Here is a 20,720-nt window from a genome sequence, read left to right as displayed (position 1 = left end):
GTACCGTTAGGCAGCCTTTAGCAAAGTGTCTTAAGGACACCCAGAAAGTACATCACAAAATCATTGCGAGTCGCTTTGAATAAAAGCATCTGCTCCATGAGTAAAGACCAATAAAGCACACGAAAAGTGACTAAAACAACAGGTAAAGTACATGGCCAGAACAACTGTGCACTACATCAAGTATTTCCACCAAGTATGCAGTGTTATTTACTCGTGTATGGCGGTGCGTCAGGCTTCCCGTGTTATGGTTCATTCTGAATATCTCCACAGGGACGACGTTCGGCGATACGTTATGAGACAAATGAGAGTCCGAAAGGGGAACCATACATCTCCCCCCATCCCCAGTGGCTGACACTATACGTTTCCCGCTTCGGAACAAGCGAAAAAGATAAAAAAAAAGAAGCCGACATAAATCTCAGGTAAACTCTGGGCTCACACATACCAGACGTTAAACCGAGGCTGAAGAATTCATCAGCCCATGTTCCTGACCTCCACTCGCCCATCCGTCACCGGGAGCAACGAGAGGAGGGCAAGGGGCCCTTCACACACTTCACCCGGGCCCCCAGTGCCGAGCGGGCCCCGGGACATAGATCCAACAAGTCTAACCCCCCGCGCACACGCACACACACACACACACACACACACACACACACACACACACACACACACACACACACACACACACACACACACACACACACGTACAGGCTACCGGCCCATTGCATGTATATTCACTTCATCAATTTCAATAAAGAACTCATTCCCACAAGGAGGTGAAGGAGAGGGAGAGAGAGAGAGAGACAGTGAGAGAGACAGGGGGGAGAGAGTGAGAGAGAGACACACACACAGGGAGGGAGGGAAAGAGAAACAAAACATTTTTTGTTAGCTAAAGTGCTAAAACCGCCGCTTAACTTCTGCAAGCTCAATGTTGCGTCCCACGGGCGGAAAATGGGTCAATTACAGCTCACACACACACACACATACACACACACACACACAGCCATTTCAATAAAGGCACTCCGTGGAGGGGAACAGAGTTACTAGGAAAAGACAATACAGATGAAAATGAAAAACTGGAGAGAAAATTTAAAGGAGGACAAAGTCTCCATAATTTCCACCAGATGATGCAAAACTCGTCATCACCTAGACTACAAGTTTAAACATTTACCCCACAAGACTTCTTTTGAACTTTTAAATCAGAAAACGGTGCCTCAAAAGTCTGGGGACAGTTTAAAAAGGAAGACAGATATTATTTGCCAAATGTATCCCATTTTTCTCCTTTTTTTTAATTATGGGTGTCAAACACTGAGAAAGAGAACGCAAGAGAGAGAGTGGGGGAGCATAAGAGAGAGAAAAAGTGACAGAGATCAATGGACAGAGAGAGTGAGAGAGACAGAGACTGAGATACAGAAAGAGAGGTAAAGAAAGCTGAAGCGAATGCAAGCGTTATTGAATAAAAAAGAGGAGACAGACAGAAAGCCTTTGTGCAGCACTCGTAATTTACATGTACCTCCTCTTATAGTACTTTGCCATCTTCCCTTTCTTTATTTTTTAAACTGAAACTGCCTTGCCAATGGCAATGTCGATTTTCCACGTCAATAGAGCTCTTTTGAACTGAAGGCAGAGTGGTCCCGGGCCGGTGGGTTCATGCACAGTGCAGCAGCGGTGGTTGTAGTAAAGGTCCTGCTCAGCACACAACCTCTCCTCTCACAAACTCCAGTGTGTTTGCACCCGCTCTGCGGCGGCGTTAAACTTTAATGGCGGGGGGGCTATTTTTACAGACCATCAAAGAGCGATTCACGGATCGAGCGAGAGGCGATGGTCTGAATGGGGAAGCCCGCTCCAACCATGATGTCATTCATGCCTCTGGATACCCAGGGTTCGCTTCCTATAGGCCGCTTTAAACCAACAGCGGCCCCCCATTGGCCGGGATTCCACTCCGCTTTCCCCTTGTGGTTTTCCTTTTTAACTACCAAGCCCAAAGAAATGCACGCCTACGATAAGTACTATTTACAATTTTAAAATATGTAACACAAGAAAATCCCTAACCCTTGCCACAACACAACACAATGTTATCCTTCCACAATCTAAATAAACGCAACTCGGTTAGAAATGTGTTTTAAAAATAATAATTATTGTCATTTAATTCTAACGGTGGAAAGATAAAAACCCTACCAACGTGTGTGTGTGTGTGTGTGTGTGTGTAAGAGCTGGAGCCTGATCAGCTCCAGGAGGAACAGACTAACTAACGTCGCCCCCTAGTGTTGCAGACATGCCGCAACAGACTGACACTACTCAGTCAGCCCCCCCCCCCCCCCCCCCCCCCCCCCCGACGCCCTGAGACCCCAGCGGGGGACTACGTACCAGGGCGGAGGGCGATAGGACGATGCTCCCGATGGAGGCCTTGAGCTCGTCGATGGCGGCGCCCTGCGGTCCGGCGGCGGCCTGCACCGGTTTGATCTCCACGCGGAACTTCCTGGGCTCGTCCTCGTCGTCAGAGTCGCTCGACGAGTAGAACGAGTTCTCTTTGGCATGTGGAGGGGAGGGTCAAGGTCCGGCACCACACACCTCACACGTTAACACACGTTCACACTGGGTTGGACTCCTGCGTGCTCGTCTATGTGGGTGGTGCCAGCGTGCGTCTATGATATACCGTTTAGCCATCTGGCAGGTGTCTTCCCATTGGAAACATCTAGGACTCAAGCTAGCACGGGACGTAAAGCACCTCACTGTGTGCTTGAAGGTACACTGAAAAGTCCTCCAGGCCTTACTGAGGTAACCGTTGGTTTCTTGATTTTTTTAGTTTGTCAATAAGCAGACTCTTCTCTAAAGCGGGTCAGGGGTCTTGCTCAGAAGGCTATGTGTCCATGGGGGGATAGAACCAAGATCCTATCTGCTGGGCGTCAGACGACCTGTAGCCACTGCACTACAACGCCCCTAAGATGTGTTTATGTGTTCATCTCTGTATAGATATAATACTGAGGCTAACTACGGGACAGAAAGGATATCATTTTCATTGGCTTCTGGTCTGATGCAGAATCCCTCCGCATCCACCTGGGGAACGTTCTGGAAAATAAAACACGTAAACGACCTTTAGGGGAACACAAAGTGACTGACATGTATGCTGGGTTACGAAGGGGTTAATGATATCTAGTTATTTAGTACATATATATATATATATATATATATCTCTCCTTACAGCATTTTGGATGTCGATGGCTCCATAGTAGCCAGGGGGGGCTCCGTTCGCAGTATTCTAGCAATGCAAACACACACACAAGTATCAATATATTCATACTTTTATAGTAAGATATGCAAATAGAATGATATGATTTATGTAATCATAAGAAGTATATTTAAATAGGATTATGTAACATAATACAATTATAATAATAATCCCATCCATCTTGCAGTGTGATAAAGAAAGAACAAATTGGAAAGGGAATGTCCAAAATGTAATCTGAAAATATTTGAAAAAACTCACTGCAGCTTCGACTTCCGTGGATTCCCTGGAGGAGGACAAGAGACACATGATAAGAAACATAACCCTATGATTAAAGTGAAGAGAGAGCGAGAGAGCGAGAGAAGAGCCACTCACGTGGAATCTGTGTCCTTGTCTTTCCGCCGGCCTGGAATGGCAAACGTTTTCCTCTTCCTGGGTTTGGCACCTGAAACGAACACCACACAAAGTGAGAGAGGGACAGAGAAGGTGTGAATTGGTCTGTGAATATTATTTAATTCAGATAGGACACGACACGACACAGAGACAAAGACAGGAAGTCACCTTCAGTGGCGACGGCTGCGTTGCATTCCTCAAACTCAATGGAACCTGGTGGACACACACACACACACACACACACACACACACACACACACACACACACACACACACACACACACACACACACACACACACACACACACACACACACACACACACACACACACACACACACACACACACACACCAAAGATGTTATCGTTTATGCTCAATGTCAAACATTTGTATACGTTCTACCATTTTATATTGTCGGTACAATCCCTCAGAGCCCAAAACACAAGGCCATGTCCGGAGGGATAGAGACATTTTGCGATTTTTTTTGTGTTATTAATCAACTTGAGCCACCAGGAAGTGAGTGTAGCTCCGCTACGATACGTGCATCCCAGTTCCCAGTGTTTCTTTGACCCCCTCTCCATCTAGGAGGACCGCCTCCCCCGTCGAGAAGTCTGCGTGGAGGAGACACGGACACGAGCTGCCCCGTGAGAACCCTCACTGCACCAGCATACCAGATCTCACACACACACACACAGACAAAAAAACACACTCATTCAAACACACGCGCAAACCCCGATACAAACATTCACGGTCACACGCGCACGCACAAACAAACACACGCGCACGCACACATGATCAAACACACACACTTGTGGTGTGCCACCCCAGACAGGGCGGATCTGGGAGGGCAGACGAGGTCAGCAGCCCCGTCGACCGGGGGTCTGGGGGCCATTAGCCGACACATCCTCCCGGGGACAACACTAACCATAACAGAGCACGCCAGGCTCTTTTACTGAAAACACACACACACACACACACACACACACACACACACACACACACACACACACACACACACACACACACACACACACACACACACACACACACACACACACACACACACACACACACACACACACACACACACACACACAAGGGGAAAGGAAACACAATATCTCAAAGGACAGGGGCCACACAACTAGCGTTGTGTTGACAGACCTACTAAAAGGGAATTCAAGAGCTGGCAGGACACTTCATTACTAGAAGACAGAGCAGCTGATGTTACGGAGACCCCACAGTGTGGGCCGCGGGCCCCAGCAGTAAGGACCACGAGGCCCCTGACAGTGGTGGCTGTGGGGCCCAAGCAGTGCGGACTGCGGGGCCCCTGCGGTGCCAAGCAGTCCCTAGTCTCACAACTCAGACGCTAGATCAATATCTAAAATCAAATCTGGGTGAACAGGGCGTTTCGCTTTCTTTCGCTTCCTATTTGTTTCGACCAATCGTGTTGCGGGAGGCGAGGGTCTGTAAGCAAGGCATTGGCTAGAAGCCTCTTCCGAAGCTTGATCCACCCGCGTGGATGAGATTCTCTTGGGGTAGAGCACCTCGTAATGAAACAGGAAACAAGGCGTAACTCTCCCCATTTCAGTTTTTGGTTCCCAGCCCAGGCTCTGAGCCAGAGGTTCTGCTATAGCGTGGTAGGACTGCTGGATCTGAGCTGGTCCCTAACGCAGGTGGTAAGGCTTTGCACCTGGGCTTCATGAACCTACACAAGGTCCTGACGGCCTCTGAGTCGTCACACCGAGGAAGAGACAACAGGAGACGATGCAGATGTTCTGTAAGTGAGTAAACAACGTGGACTCATTTCCTCTCGGTCTCACGGCGGGCCCCCCTTCATAACGCGCGGAACAGAGGAATAGTGACACGCACAAACATCTGTAAACATGTGGGCGAGGGCAAGACACACACACACTCACACAAAGACCAGGGCATGTAATCCGTGTTTGATTTAGACTATAAATAAACCTAACTAACGTGATTGAACTGCGATACATCTCACGCTTGAAATGCCTTTGAGTTTGTCTCTGCAAACAAGTACAGAGGACTCTCTGTGGAAGACGGCACACACATGCAGGGGCTGCTTGGCTTGCACACGCACACCCTCCACACAGGGGAAACCATGGGCATGACACGCAATGACCTCTCACGCTAACCAACCACGTCTATGGGCTGGGGGGAGGGTGTGTGTGTGTCTGTCTGTCTGTCTTTCTGTCTGTCTGTCTGTCTGTCTGTCTGTCTGTCTGTCTGTCTGTCTGTCTGTGCTTGTGTCTGTGTGCACGTGCATGTGTATGGAAGAGAACAGGTACAAATGGCTGAGTAATTAAATAAGAGTGATGGGAGGAATACAGACAGACAGACAGACAGAGGAACAAGAGATGCAGCAGAGACAGAGACCCACAGAGAGAGGCCATTGGAAAATGAAGGGAGAGATGGAGCGAGAGGAGGGGCTGTAGAAGATAGAGACATGTTGTTTTTGTTTGCGTGCCTGTGTGTGTTTACTATTTTGGTTGAATTTCATATGCCTCACATGGCCCTGGCACTGGGGGAGTAGTGGACAGGGGAGGAGAGCCTGCGTGTCTGGCCCAGCGCCAGTTGATAGCTCAGCTGGACACTCTCTCTCTCTCTCTCTCTCTCTCTCTCTCTCTCTCTCTCTCTCTCTCTCTCTCCTCTCTCTCTCTCTCTCTCTCTCCTCTCTCTCTCTCTCTCTCTCTCTCTCTCTCTCTCTCTCTCTCTCTCTCTCTCTCTCTCTCTCTCTCTCTCTCTCTCTCTCTCTCTCTCTCTCTCCTTAAAGTGCTCTGACTAGGACAGTGACAACATTCATGTTGTGTGAAATGAGTCGGCGACAGGTTATTTAGCTTTTGTCCGACTGTCCAGTTGAGCGTGTGTGTGTATGCATGTGTCGCAGTGCTCTAAAAACGATTCTCTTGATTACTGGGGCGAGACAAAGCTGAGCCCTCTCTCCCCCACCCCTGTGGGGGTGTGTGTGTGTGTGTGTAGGGTACTTGTGTCAAGTCAATTGTATTTGCAAAGCCCTTAATCACAGTTCCAGTCTCAAAAGGTTTTACCGGCCATATCTAATTATGACACCCCTATAACCCTAGCACCCCAGGAGGCAAGACCCTTAATTAACAAGGAACAAATCTGGAGAGGAATTGCAGAGTGGGGATCACTGTATAAAAAACACTGTGTTGTAGCTGTCAGAGTAGGCTCACAGCAACCAACTGTTTTTCTGCCTTTGCATATCGAAATAAAAAAGCATGAATAATATGTATGTAAAAATAAACATATATATATTTTATATATAATGTTATTTTGTCTGTTTAATGCTGCGTCCGATTATAACTCGGATGTCGAAAAATATCTTATAAAACTATAACAAAAACACCAAACATTTTATAAGATTTAAACTTAGTATGCGTTCAGAACAATCAGCATACCAATACTGTGGTTGGTTAAACCAATTACATTAATCAACGTTTATGTTAGTGTGAGCGTCCATGTTTTCCGACTAAATAGCTTGAACGCACGATATGACGCCCGAACAGAACGCAGCATCAAGTGGGTTTATTAAGATCCTATCGTTTTGGTTTCATTTGTAGTGTGTTGTGTTGTAGTGTGTTGTGCTGTAGTGGGTTGTGCTGTAGTGGGTTGTGTTGTAGTGGGTTGTGTTGTGTTGTAGTGTGTTGTGAACCCAGTGTGTTACCTGGCCGCTCCTTGCCGGTGCCCTTGCTCTCGGCCAGCTTCTGGACCAGGCCCTCCAGCGACGTGTTCTCCATGTTCCCCACAAACTCGGTGTGGACCTGCAACACAGAGCAGGTTAGAGAAGCAAACAAAAAGGTTAGAGAAGCAAACAGGGAACGGATATAATTACAAAATTGTCATCCATTTATCAGTCGTCAATTCAATCATAATTGTCGACCAAGTGGAGAGCGTATTTATATTTTGTTCCATTCATTACCAACAGGATTGATAAAAGCAAAGAAGACAAACCACCCCCATACACACTCATTCAACAAACAAATGCCAAGTGACTAATGCGGCGAAGCTGGTTCTGTCCGCTACTGTCCCCCCCTTTGTTCTTCTCTCTCACAGAAGAACACGGATGGGACTAGCTCCTTGTGTGTTGATTGAGTTGTTGTTGTTGTTGTAGTAGATTTAGTTGTTGTTGTTGTTGTTGTTGTTGTTGTTGTTGTTGTTGTTGTTGTAGTAGTAGTATTAGTAGTGGTAACAGTAGCAGTAGTAGTACTAGTACTAGTAGTAATAGTAGCAGTAGGAGTAGGAGTAGTAGAAGTAGCAGTAGGAAGAGTAGCACTAGTATTAGGCCCCATGGTCTGTCTTGGTGCTCTTCGGGTGCTGCCCTGCAGGCAGGGAGTGGTGTGTTTGTGTGCGTGCGTGCTTCTTTGTTAAAGGAAGTGCATGCGGGGGGCCGTGTGTGTATCCAAGGGTTAAGGGGGCTGCGACGGCATCACGAGCGCCATATGACGATGACGCGCGGTTCCTTTAAACCATTTAGATGTGCGTGATGCTGCCAGCACACAGGGAGGCTGAGCGACTGTATCACGCACACACACACACACACACACACACACACACACACACACACACACACACACACACACACACACACACACACACACACACACACACACACACACACACACACACACACACACACACACACACACACAGGTCCCTTCCCCCCAGGCACTGTCGTGAGGTCTTGTGCATTAGCCTCCTCTGCCCCTGGAAGGAGATGTTTGGGGGAGGGGGGGGGGTTGTGTGTGTGTGTGTTAAGTGAGTGAGAAAGATACAGAGAGGGAGAGAGAGAGACAGAGAGGGAGAGATAGAGAGGGAGTGGAAGAGAGCGAGAGGGAAAGAGAGCGTAAGAGTCAGTGAGTGTGTGTGTGTGTGTGTGTGTGTGTGTGTGTGTGTGTGTGTGTGTGTGTGTGTGTGTGTGTGTGTGTGTGTGTGTGTGTGTGTGTGTGTGTGTGTGTGTGTGTGTGTGTGGGTGTCTGGCCCGTGCCTGTGTGTGTAGCGTGTTCCAGCCCGACACCACACGCGATCACGCTAGGTGCCATTAGGGTGGTCGCGGCTGATGATGTAATCAACCTGCGTGCCTCTGTCCAACGCATCACAACACAACCTGCGCCTTCTTCCGTGCGCAAAGTGCACACATACAACACGCATGCATCCCCTGCCCGGTTAAACGATCCACACTATAAATATATATTCCCTGGCGACACAACAAACACAAACAGAACAGGCCAGAATTGATATCCGAGATATATATTATGATTATTTCTTTATGTATTTCTGTCTTTTGTCTTGGAGATACTTAATGAACAATGACACCTAAATTAAGAATCAGAAAATGTTCATTATTATTCATATATATATTCAGATATTGGCTCATATGAGGACCTATTTTGGGATGTATACGATTTTATGTGATTTCTTATGGGTTGACCAACTATTCTCCAGTTTTCTATTCGGCAAAGATCACAAATAATACTCTGCACATGAACTGTTCATTACATCGCACCTTCCCGGCCAGCCTAGCGACTGACAGAACGAAAGTGAGTTCATGTCTCCCTCTATGGACAGGAGTGGTGTAAGAGTGTGGTCAGAGGTCAGCACAGGGACTCATTATGGACCGAAAACAAGAAATGTGGTTGAGAAAAAAATAAAAAATAAAAATAAAATATATATATAAATAAAAGTATGACTTTGGGATTCAACCCAAATTAAAGGAAATGCAATTGAAAATGTTGCTTGTGTTCTTCCATTAACAATCCAGCGTTCTCACTGAGAGGATTGCTCTGTGTTTCAGCCATAACACACTGCATATCATTTGGCCTCGGGAGTTGTTGTTGAAAAACCCTGGGATTCATTGCCGGCGTGGGGCGGAGTTTACACTAGGGCCCAGGAACCTGAATGGAGGGCTTCCTGGAGTCTCATTAAGCCATTAGGGAGATCAAAGAGACGCTAATTGACGCCGAGTGGCGTGAACCTGTCACCTCGGACGTGGTGTCACGCGCATTTCAGTGCGTGTGCATATGCGTGTACTCATCCGTTTGTGTGTGCGCATGTGTGTGCCGTGTGTGCTCACCTCTCCTATCTGGACGTGTGTCTCTTCGACGGACTGGGAGTACGACTGGATGATCTCCTTCATGTGCAGGACGTGGCTCTCCTCGATGTCCTGGAATTTCTGTGAACAAAATAAACCAGTCGGTGAAGTGTTTCAGTTAACCCCGGGCCGCCGCAGAAAAATTAGGTTAAAAACGATAAAAAACAAGAGGAAGCCTAACTTCCTCAACATGTCCCATTGCCACTTCCTCTCAATGTGTGTGTGTGTGTGTGTGTGTGTGTGTGTGTGTGTGTGTGTGTGTGTGTGTGTGTGTGTGTGTGTGTGTGTGTGTGTGTGTGTGTGTGTGTGTGTGTGTGTGTGTGTGTGTGTGTGTGTGTGTATGTGTGTGTGTGTGTGTGTGTGTGTGTGTTCTGGGTGGTCTAGAGACGAAGACACACACGCAACACGGATCCACAACACCAGGGGCCAATTAACTGTTGTGGCGGTTGTGCAGTATGGAGGGGAGAGAGAACGAGAGAGAGAGAGACGGGGAGAGAGACGGGGAGAGAGACGGGGAGAGAGAGAGAGACGGGGACAGAGAGACAGAGACAGAGAGGGATCCCTCTGGAAGGAGCACACGAGTCTGAGAGGCTACAGTGTGTTCCCTCCACTCTCCTCTCTGGTCTGGTGAACCCCAACCAGAATGACCATCAATCAGAATCCTAGAGCGGAACATCACAGGGCACTGAGCCTCTTGGGCTGGGAGCACACGCACATAGAAAGACAAGACACACACCCGCAGACAGAAACACACACAAAGACAGAGGCACGCACACACGTCACACCGCACACACAGAACACACCCATACACAGACAGAACACACATGCAGATGTGCTCGGGACGTCGGCCAGCAACATGTGTGTCGTGTTTACACAGTTAGTCAACGGCTGAGATCTGGGGAAGGGGGCCGCGATGCTGGGCTTATGCTGGCCTTTAGCTGGGCCTCTGCTGGCCCTATGCTGGCCCTATGCTAGCCCTATTGCTAGCCCTATGCTGGCCCTATGGCTAGGCCCTATGGCTAGGCCCTATGCTAGCCCTATGCTGGCCCTATGCTGGCCCTATGCTAGCCCTATGCTAGCCCTATGCCTGCCTTATGCTGGCCCTATGGCTAGGCCCTATGCTAGCCCTATGCTAGCCCTATGCCTGCCTTATACTGGCCCTATGGCTAGGCCCTATGGCTAGGCCCTATGCTGGCCCTATGCCTGCCTTATGCTGGCCCTCTTGTTTGGCCCTCTCAGGGATAAAAACCAAAGCGTTAAGTGGAACCATGACTTCTGGGTCTGGGTCTGCAGCCACTCTAGCAGGATATGGATCCTGAATTCTGTTGATCTGAGTTCAATTTGGAGTTTATCTAATCAGCGCCGTCAGATGGACCCAATCACAGCTTGCCACAACAATTCAGAGGAAAGACGGGGCGGGAAACCCCAAACAAAAACAAAAACACAATCTGGAGCCGTTACAGAGCTCGGAATGCAAAACACACGTGCGCGCACACGCACACACACACACACACACACACACACACACACACACACACACACACACACACACACACACACACACACACACACACACACACACACACACACACACACACACACAATGAATCAGAGGAGCAGAGGAGCAGACACACAGAATAACAGCACTTGGGACCACTGTTTACAAAAAGCTCTGTTTAACACTGAGCAGAAAACTCATGACAACCAGGTGTGGCTGCAGAACGCCTTCCTGGAAGACGCACGCACCCCTCCTCCACATGTGGCCAGACGGGGCACGCTGGACTCATTACCTGGGCCGTTTCCGCCATCTTCTGTTCGAATTCCGACTTGGCCGTGGCGTACTTCTCCACGTAGGACTTGTACGTCTCGGTGGCTTTCTTGGCCTTCACCCCGGCCTGCGGCGTCACAGAGAGAGTACGGTTACACGCTGGCTGCTGCGCTACACACAGACCCCCTGGGGACCGGAGCCCAGGGCTCGGGTTACTCGTGGGCCGCCAGGGGCCTGCGGTCGGTGACGGTACAGAGCTCCTGCTTCAGATGCCGTGTGTGTGTGTGTGTGTGAGCGTGCGTGCGTGTGTACACTAATGTGCATGTGTAATTGCGCACATGTCATTTTTGTGTGTGCATGTGCACTGCGCACACACTGTGTTTTATGTGTGTGAGCAAGTTCCTGTGTGTGTGTGCGCATGTGTGTTTTTGTGTGTATAAAGTGACCAATTCCACACGTGTGTGTGCATGTGTTTAATGTGTGTGAGCAAGTTCATGTTTTTGTCTGTCTGTCTGTCTGTCTCTTTGTGTGTGTGTGTGTGTGTGTGTGTGTGTGTATATGTGTGTGTGTGTGTGTGTGTGTGTGTGTGTGTGTGTGTGTGTGTGTGTGTGTGTGTGTGTGTGTGTGTGTGTGTGTGTGTGTGTGTGTGTGTGTGTGTGTGTGTGTGTGTGTGTGTGTGTGTGTGTGTGTTCCCACCTTGTCCACCTCCCTCTGCGTGGCGCCCTCCTTGCGGAGCCGCTCCTGCTCCACCGTCTTGGCGTTGTACGCCTCCTTGGACTTGGTGAGCGCCTGGGAGGTGGTTTGGATGTTCTGGACCGCCTCCAGCGTGGACGCCACCTCCTCCTTGGTCTGCACACGCACGCAGGGAGACACACACACACGTATGTACAGACAGAAAGACGCACGTGCACGCGCGCACACACACACACACACACACACACACACACACACACACACACACACACACACACACACACACACACACACACACACACACACACACACACACACACACACACACACACACACACACACACACACAGATCAGTGTCTGATGAAATGTTGACATTTCATACTTCTATCGTTTCGTTACTTCCCTGATGCGATGGGTTTCCCTTTTACTCTACGTCCTACATTTTTTATTAACTCAATCGCTAGTTGTGGGCCCCCATACCAGCTTTTAGCCGGTGCATACGCAGGGCCTGGCGGAGACAGAGTCCTGGGTCTCCACGGAGCCTCTCCGTTCAAAGCAGGGGTTGATGAAGCTGACAGTGGATGCCCTCTTCCCTCCCTGCTTTTTACAGTTCACAGGTTTTACAGTCTTCCACAGTTATAGTAACGTAGTTATATTTCCGTTTCATGTCTTCTCATGTACAAGGTGGCGTCACTGGCGTGCGCCGTGCCTCTTACGGGTTCATTAAAACACTCCCGCTCGGTAAACAACGTGGGAGGCTCTCTGCAAACAAGAGGTCTCTCTCTGGTTCCCCTGGACGGTACCTTCTTGTGGGCCTTGGCCTGGTCGTCCACGTACTTCTGCACCTCCTTGATGAGCTCCTGCAGCTTCCTCACCAGCTCCAGGTGGCAGGCGGCCAGCTTCTCCGTGGAGCTCCGGAACACGTCCCACACCGGGGCGAACGTCCTGCGACAGGGGAGGGGGAGACAACAGGGATACGCGCAGCGTCAGTATGGGGGAGAGCCGGTCAGGGGAGCAGCGCTCGATGCAAACCCATGAATCAATGTACAGCAGGTGAGGGGGTGGCGCAACGTTCACTCACCCAAGTGGAGAGAAGTTGCCTGCAGACTTGGCGAGTTTGGTGACCGACCGCGCATACGCCTCCTCGATCGCACTCCTGGGACGGAAGGACATGAGGTTAGTTATCATTCGAGGAGAAGATGGTGTCATTTATACTAAATAGAGCAGAGATTAAGCTTAAAGTTGAAGCAAAACAAGGCAAAAATATTGGTTTAGGTAAACACAGACAACATCAATGTTCAACCACACAGCTTTCTAATGTCTGTGCCCTGTAGCGTGGCATTGCCATTATCCAATTGTTTTGCTATTGGAAGGATCCATTTTCCTCTGCATGCTTTTGTATTAAATTCATACAATAAAAGGTTGGTCTGTGGGTGGGTGGTACTGCATATCCTTTTCGTTTTTGGCCAGGGCGTGGCAGAACAACCATAACACAATCAAACACACACAAGAGGCCCATGTACACAAAGACACACTAATAAAGCAACCCTGGACAAACATTAAAACACACACAATAAACAAATATAGGTATGCATGCAATGACTACAGTGCTTTTATATAAATCACACAATGCATTCTGCAAATGGTAGGGAGTTATTATACATTCATGTTTTAAGGTTTTCTTTTGGTGTTCTACTGCAAGGTTTAGTGGTCGAGGTTTATCAAGTAAGTGCACATACACGTGTTGTCCACTAGAGGGGGTCATCGTTCTTCGGGATGGATATACAGTCGGAATCGCGGAAAGCGCTGCCGAGTGGTCAAAGATAGCCTACAAAGTCCTACTCTAATTATAGCGACTATAGTATTCCATCCATCCTAGCTAACCATTACCGCAATGTGCTGTAGTGCAAACATTCATATGGACAGACATCCTAAAGATGCCGCGGTGGTGAACGGCTGCGTGCTGTACTCAGAGTGTAGGAGAGCATGTGTGTGAGGCCTGGAGGCAGATAAGAGAGAGACAGGGACTTTACTGCTTCCCGGGGAGGAATTCAATTGTTCCAGCAGCAGTGCACGTCAATAGCAAAGTGCAGACATAATAATAAACAAATTGGGAAAAGGGGTAAAGTGACAATAAAATAACCATCAACCATGCAAACATCCTGCAGATGAGGTTATCCTGCGTCTGTCTCTCTGTATGTCTGTCTGTCTGCCCATCTGTCTGTCTGCCCATATTTCTGTCTGTCTGTCTGCTCGTCTGTGTATCTGCATGTAAAAATGCATTGCACAATCCAGTATGTGGCAATCCTTACAGTAACAGTCAAATTCTCAAAGTTTGTTGCAGTGTCATTTTCTTATTTGTATTTCTTCCCCCATTTGAACCAAGGGAGGTAGGCCAACCACAAGTAACGCCATAATGGGTTTGAAGAAGACATCTGCTTAAAGCTACAGTCTGCAATTTGGAGGAACCAGCTAGAAGAAGCTAGAATCGGAAGGTATCCAACCGAAAGATATCCCACTCCTCCGTTCAGGCCCCCCCAAACAACCCCCTAAAACACATGACTAGCTCGCTAGCTTTAGCAATGCGTCTGCCTGGCCATGGGGAAGACTCTGTTAATGGGCAATGACTGAAGGGGCACAGGCTGCCAGGCCTGTGTCAGCTACAGAGAAGTATTTTTATTTTATTTTTTAACAATTGATTCATTAATTGCTCTCAGAAGTCCAAAACATCGGACAAAAAATGCTTCTAAAATATATTTCCTACCCCAGATTTAAAAAATGTACATCTTCCAACAGCAAGACGGATAGGTTATATAACAAACAAACATTGTTTCTATAATCAGAAGCTCTTGTCTCACCTCTCCCTGATGAAGTCTGTCAGCTCCTTGGATGATATTTGGCCATGTTTCATGTTGTGGTAGAGCACGTCAAATCCATTGTTTTTTTCGCCCTGCATTTCAAAACATAACAATTGCAAAGAAAGAAATGACCTTTAGTTAGACTGCAGAGTAAATGACACATAATCAAACCCCTAGGGCCTCATGCACTAGGGGACATGTTCTGAGAGCCAGGTTGTAGTCTACTGTGTGGTGGTGGAGCACTGCATTAAATGGAAAAGGGTTTATTTATGAATTCACTTCAGATCAAAAAAGTTGAAATAGAGAAGAAATAACAATCTTTATTCACAGGAACAACCTGGCAAACCCTTTACAGTCAAAATTCCTAATTATCTCATTGTTTTATTAGGCTTAAGGAGTACACATCTTGGGTTAAGATATTCTTTCACAAGGAGAGATATTCACACACACACACACACACACACACACACACACACACACACACACACACACACACACACACACACACACACACACACACACACACACACACACACACACACACACACACACACACACACACACACACACACACACACAGAGCGAGAGAGAGCGAGAGAACATGAGACACAGAGAGAAGAAGAGAGAGTGCAGAAGAAGATCTAAAGAAGAAATCTTCCCTTTAAGAAAATAAAAAGATGTGTGAGGGAGAAACAGGTGAACAGCATTACCGTGAGGTATGCGTGATGTTCTGTATAGGTAGGGCTCTCCTTTCTAAAACCAGGACGGCCACGTTAGGGTTACTCAACCAGATTCTTTAACACCAAATTCCTGATCAGCCTACAAACCAGTCTATAGCGCTTACAATACTAGAGCGAGGAAAACATACAAGATATCAACTTGGCCAAATATTCAATATGTGACATGAGGCTCGGTGATAGTCCTATCTTTACTAGTTGACTCTACTAACACTGGTTCATCAGAGGACCATTAATTAGTGTTATGAGCCACACCTGTAACTTTGCCCTATGATGAAGCCTATGTGATTAGGGCCAATATACCTCAGTGAACCCATCCATGTGCATGTGCCGAAGTAGCATTTCTGTCCGCTAGCCATGGGTCTTCCCTTTCTCATGTGACCGCCACACACAGATTTCCTGGTTCCTGGAGCAAGAACCAAGTCAGCGTTTTGCGCACACACACACACACACATGAACTCTATGGCCAGATCTGTGTCCCTATTTCACTTTCCCGCAAAATGACTTCCTGGTCAATACATCAGCTGAAATGATGCTGGGTGGAGGAGCAGCCCTCGAGTTGTTCTTGTTCTTTAACACAGTATGTAGTGTTAGGAGCCGTGTGTTGCTGAGGAGAGCAGAGCGGAGGAGAGCGCTCGCTCAGTGCATGCTTCACATCACCGCTCTGACCACAACACCAGAGTCTCGGTTTAACCCCGCGACTTCCGTCTTCATTTAAAAACATATGGGTGGCAGCCTGCGCATGCCGTGCATACCGGGAGGGTCCTGGCGGGCCCGTGGAGGCCGGGGTGGGGCTGTAATGACGTGGCCAGCAGTCTGGCCCAGAAGGCTCTCCACACACCTATACGGTACGATCACAACGTAAGCCAGACCACCTCAGGATGTGGTCTAGCTTGTTGGACCGCAGTCTGAGCCAGATCAGATCCGGAACTTTCCAGACCTGAAAGTCGCCGCTTCCTGGCGTGATCGGACGCTGAGAGTACAAGTACAAGTGCGACGAGGCCTGCGCTGTACCGACATATTTACAAAGCAAATAGAGGAAGAGAAAACACAGAGAGCCTCTGGTCTGGGAACATCTGATTGACTCACATTATGTTCAACCTCAGCAAACACACCAGCCGCGTTTCCAAATCGAGCGAGAACTTTCTATTCATATTAATTTAAAAAGTCCCCTTCGGTGGCACCGAACACAGAATGATCCTATGCTCTGGGTCTCATTGATCGGGCTGACGCAGAGGTCCACGTTGCACAACATCAGTGCATGATTTGCTCAAACACGGTGAAAACCATTTTTTCGGGGTCCACAAAACAGGGAAGTTGGGAGAACAAACTGTGCAACAGGAAGCAACTCTGGTTCTCCACAAAGAGAAGTGGTGTGTTTATGGGACGTGATATGAAAGAATTCAAAGAGAAAATGCCAAAGAAAGACAGGAAACAGACAGAGGGAGTTGTACAGGTAACTATACAATGGACGCCGCTGTGGCTCCAACTCCTGATTAATGCATGTGAACCAAAACACTTGAAGAGACGTTCAAATGGTTAAACTATTTTTAAGTGTTCTATGTATCCCTTTAAACATTGTTATCCTTGCCTACGATTGGCTTAGAGTCAAAGTTGACTTAGAAGGCATGCGATAATAGGTAACCTATTCGCTCCCTTGTTCGTCAATAAGTCCACCACTACCTCTATAGGCTTACCTCAAGTGCGCCACAGATTAAGAAGTTAGAAGTTAAACCAAAATGCCACTCATTTCTGGTGGAACTATGCTGCTCCCTCTCCCTCAACAGGCTCAGGGTGGGTGCTTGTTAATGGGGTTTGACACATCAACGCTACGTGAAATGCAGATGTAGCTAGCAACCACATAAATCTAAAAAGGGACTTGTTGTCTTATCTCCGAGCCAGACCTTATAGATTAAGAATACACAAAGTGTGAGCTCATAACTTCTCTGTTCACTAAACTGAGTATCGGCTGTTTCAAATAGTGTTGCCGACGGCAACGACAGTATTTAGCTCTGGTATGACTGAGGCCGGATTCTGGCAGTACAGAATTCAGATTCAGAAAAGTTTATCGCAGTGTGGTGGCTATCTAGCAATAGATGTCATTGATTAATATAATGTGTAGTGTATGCTGAGGAATATTATTGATATGATCAAAGTATGATTTATGATCAAAGTTATTTTCCTTTTGATCAGTGATTGAATAGTGATTGAACTAGACGTGCGTGTATATAACAGCATTACTTATTTATAATAATACTAAATAACGTAAACAAACTTATTGTCTGTCTGTCTGTCTGTCTGTCTGTGTATGTGTCGCCAGAACACGGTTTATTAAACCCCGCATTCTGCCAGTAGATACAGCCTGGAGATTGGGTGGTGACAGACTGTAGTGGATGGGAATAGCAGTGTGTCGCGTGTTGACTCTGGTGACTAAGATAGTACCCATCCTGGCTGCTCCAAATAGGTACCCTTGAAAAGAAAGATGTGTAAATACCTTTGATATACTGTAACAGTATCAGGCATGACTTTGTGTTGGCAGTAGCTATAGCAGCTCATAAAGGCTGATAATACCATGGTACATTTTTGATCGTCAAGACAAATAGCTCTTATTTGACATACTAAGCCAGAAAATACTGTTGAAATGGGCAAAACCCAATCAGACAATAGACAGGCAGGCTAGTAGGCTAGTATGCCAGGAAGACACAGGGGGTTGTGCTGTATAAGGCCACGCCGTGACGGTTACAGATTCTTCCCAAAAACGGGCACCCATCTGAGTGCCCATGGGGGGCCCGGTTAACAGTTCATGCTCCGGGACAATGTAGCCACCACACCAGAGAGCTAAAGACAATGGAGTGTCTCAAAATGTACAATGATTGAGTCCACTAAAGTGGCAAGCAGATTATGCTGTTAGACTTCAGATCCATAAATATAGCTGTGCCGAGATACTCAAGACATTCAGCTTGATATCTAAAACTACAAATGGCCTCCTCCTTGATGATACACCCAGAACAACAAGAAGATTACAGAAGGCTAATTCATTGAGAAGAACAGCTTCCCCAGTCACCCCATTCCTCCAGGAACAGAATGTAAACAGTGGCTTAGCGTAGCGGCCTAGCATAGACCGGAGGCCTCGGGTGTGGAACTCCCCTGCCCCGGACCCAAAGAACAACGCAGCCCGGGTGACCTCACTGGGCCCGGCCCGGGTAACCTCACCAGGCTCACCGGGTCCTCCTGGGACCAGGCGTGGGAACAAATCTTCCATCACTTGTCACCACCAAGGGTCTCCAGGAGTTGAGGCACTGCGACAACGCGTGTCAGCATGCACAGAGACGGTCTATAGGTGCGATGTAACATGGTAGCGGTTTCACCCTTTATACAGTGTAAGCGGTTATTAAATATTCCCAAAACGACTCTACGAAATGCATTTTAAATCAGAAGAAAACAGTACTAAACGATAATTCAAAATAAATGTGCAGAGATCACGTCATTACTTTAATGGTCATAATTTCTGTGTGTGAGCTTTTTTTATGCATTGAAATTGTTTTGTAATGCAATGGTTACACATAAGCCTATCAACAGAAAGGCTTAGTATTTTCCAAAAAGGCATATATGTAATGTAATAGTATATGCATTATCATTCCTTATCTAAACCAAATCAATACTTAGGAATCTTTGAGCCTAACCTATGACTACCGGCTAGGTTAGGTTGGAACAAGGTTCCACTGAAAGAGCGATCATTTGTTGACATAGTCAGTCAATGCAAACATCATCTAAGAACTCTAAGAAGAAGATCATAGGGTTTCAGAAAACACATCTTAGCCCCGGGGACCACCCACTCTAAGTGAAAGAAATCTCAAAACTGTGTGTGTGTACACAGTGTTATAGAGCCCCTTTTTAAGAATACAATAAGCCTGAGAACCTATTAGACCCCCCCCCCCCCCCCACACACGCACACAAAATCCACCTTGCCCTGGGGTGGTAAACAAAGAACGTTTACTTATCAAAACCATCTAATTGCCTAAAACATGCTGGAGGCTAACAGAGTTGTCCAAACAGAAGCCCATCAATGGTTCTGTTAATAGCTAGCAAGTGGGCTGGCTAATTACTGCGATTAACAGAATTGTGGATTTGAGGTTCTGAGTTTAGCATCACACACACACATACGTGTCCTGTGAAAAGGAGTTCAACCATAACAACTAACACCTTACAGGGACCTAGAATAAGGAAACAAGAGGAAGTTAGTAAATAAAAACCCGCCCCCCTTCAAGTCTTGGCCCATAGCACAGACTAGAGATAGGGAAGTGTTGACCGATGTTGTTATGATGCAACCTGAGGCATAGCTGTGGTTTACAACTTGTTCTGCAAGGTCCTTGTCTACAAAGCCATGAATCTCTTTGTTGCCAGCGGACATTTGACTTGCTGCCATCCAGCAACACACAAAGACAAGTTCACGATACTACCAGACCACTGCACCACACTGTGTTTCTGTACCCCATTACTGATTCCATAACTGATAGTTATTCAGCTGGAGAATGCTGCTTGTGCAAATGGACATATCCACAACATGGCAACATATGACTGCTCTTAAAGGCCTCATGGAGAGTAGGGAGGAAGAAGTATAACTTGTCTGAATCAGAAATGTAGTAGAAAAAAAGAAACAGGCTACTATAGGACCACACTAGCTTGCAATGGTTCCATTCTTCATCTTGGTCTGAGCAAGCGTCTTAACGCACCCTAGCAGTCTAACGGAGTGTGTTTGGCTAAACATTAGACAAATGGGATATGCAAAGTTAAGGAAATGAGATGGAATGGAATCTCTAGAAGCCACGATGTGAGAGAGAGAAAGCCAGAGTGAGTGAGTGAGTGTGTGTGTGTCTGTGTGGCCGCGTGTGCTGCATCGCATCTTAAATACACAGCTGA

At 47.3% G+C, this 20,720-nt stretch overlaps 1 protein-coding gene across 4 annotated transcripts in view; it reads right to left on the bottom strand.

Moving 5' to 3' along the window:
- Positions 1-20,720, bottom strand: part of fcho2 (FCH and mu domain containing endocytic adaptor 2) — a 36,813-nt gene that overhangs the window by 14,307 nt on the left and 1,786 nt on the right. For all 4 annotated transcript variants that reach the window (XM_056587549.1, XM_056587550.1, XM_056587551.1 and 1 more), the window contains exons 2-14: positions 15,064-15,155; positions 13,287-13,361; positions 13,009-13,150; positions 12,208-12,360; positions 11,534-11,638; positions 9,726-9,824; positions 7,320-7,416; positions 3,785-3,829; positions 3,599-3,668; positions 3,485-3,509; positions 3,200-3,256; positions 3,009-3,066; positions 2,365-2,534 (exon numbers count right to left, since the gene is read on the bottom strand). In XM_056587549.1, coding sequence (XP_056443524.1) covers positions 2,365-2,534; positions 3,009-3,066; positions 3,200-3,256; positions 3,485-3,509; positions 3,599-3,668; positions 3,785-3,829; positions 7,320-7,416; positions 9,726-9,824; positions 11,534-11,638; positions 12,208-12,360; positions 13,009-13,150; positions 13,287-13,361; positions 15,064-15,155 — 1,188 coding nt within the window. The remainder of the gene's footprint in view (positions 1-2,364; positions 2,535-3,008; positions 3,067-3,199; positions 3,257-3,484; positions 3,510-3,598; positions 3,669-3,784; positions 3,830-7,319; positions 7,417-9,725; positions 9,825-11,533; positions 11,639-12,207; positions 12,361-13,008; positions 13,151-13,286; positions 13,362-15,063; positions 15,156-20,720) is intronic.

Source organism: Gadus chalcogrammus, chromosome 4 (assembly GCF_026213295.1).
Source record: "Gadus chalcogrammus isolate NIFS_2021 chromosome 4, NIFS_Gcha_1.0, whole genome shotgun sequence".
Lineage (NCBI taxonomy): Eukaryota > Metazoa > Chordata > Actinopteri > Gadiformes > Gadidae > Gadus > Gadus chalcogrammus.
Note: the sequence above shows the minus strand (reverse complement) of the source record. Positions and strands in the feature narration are given on the sequence as shown.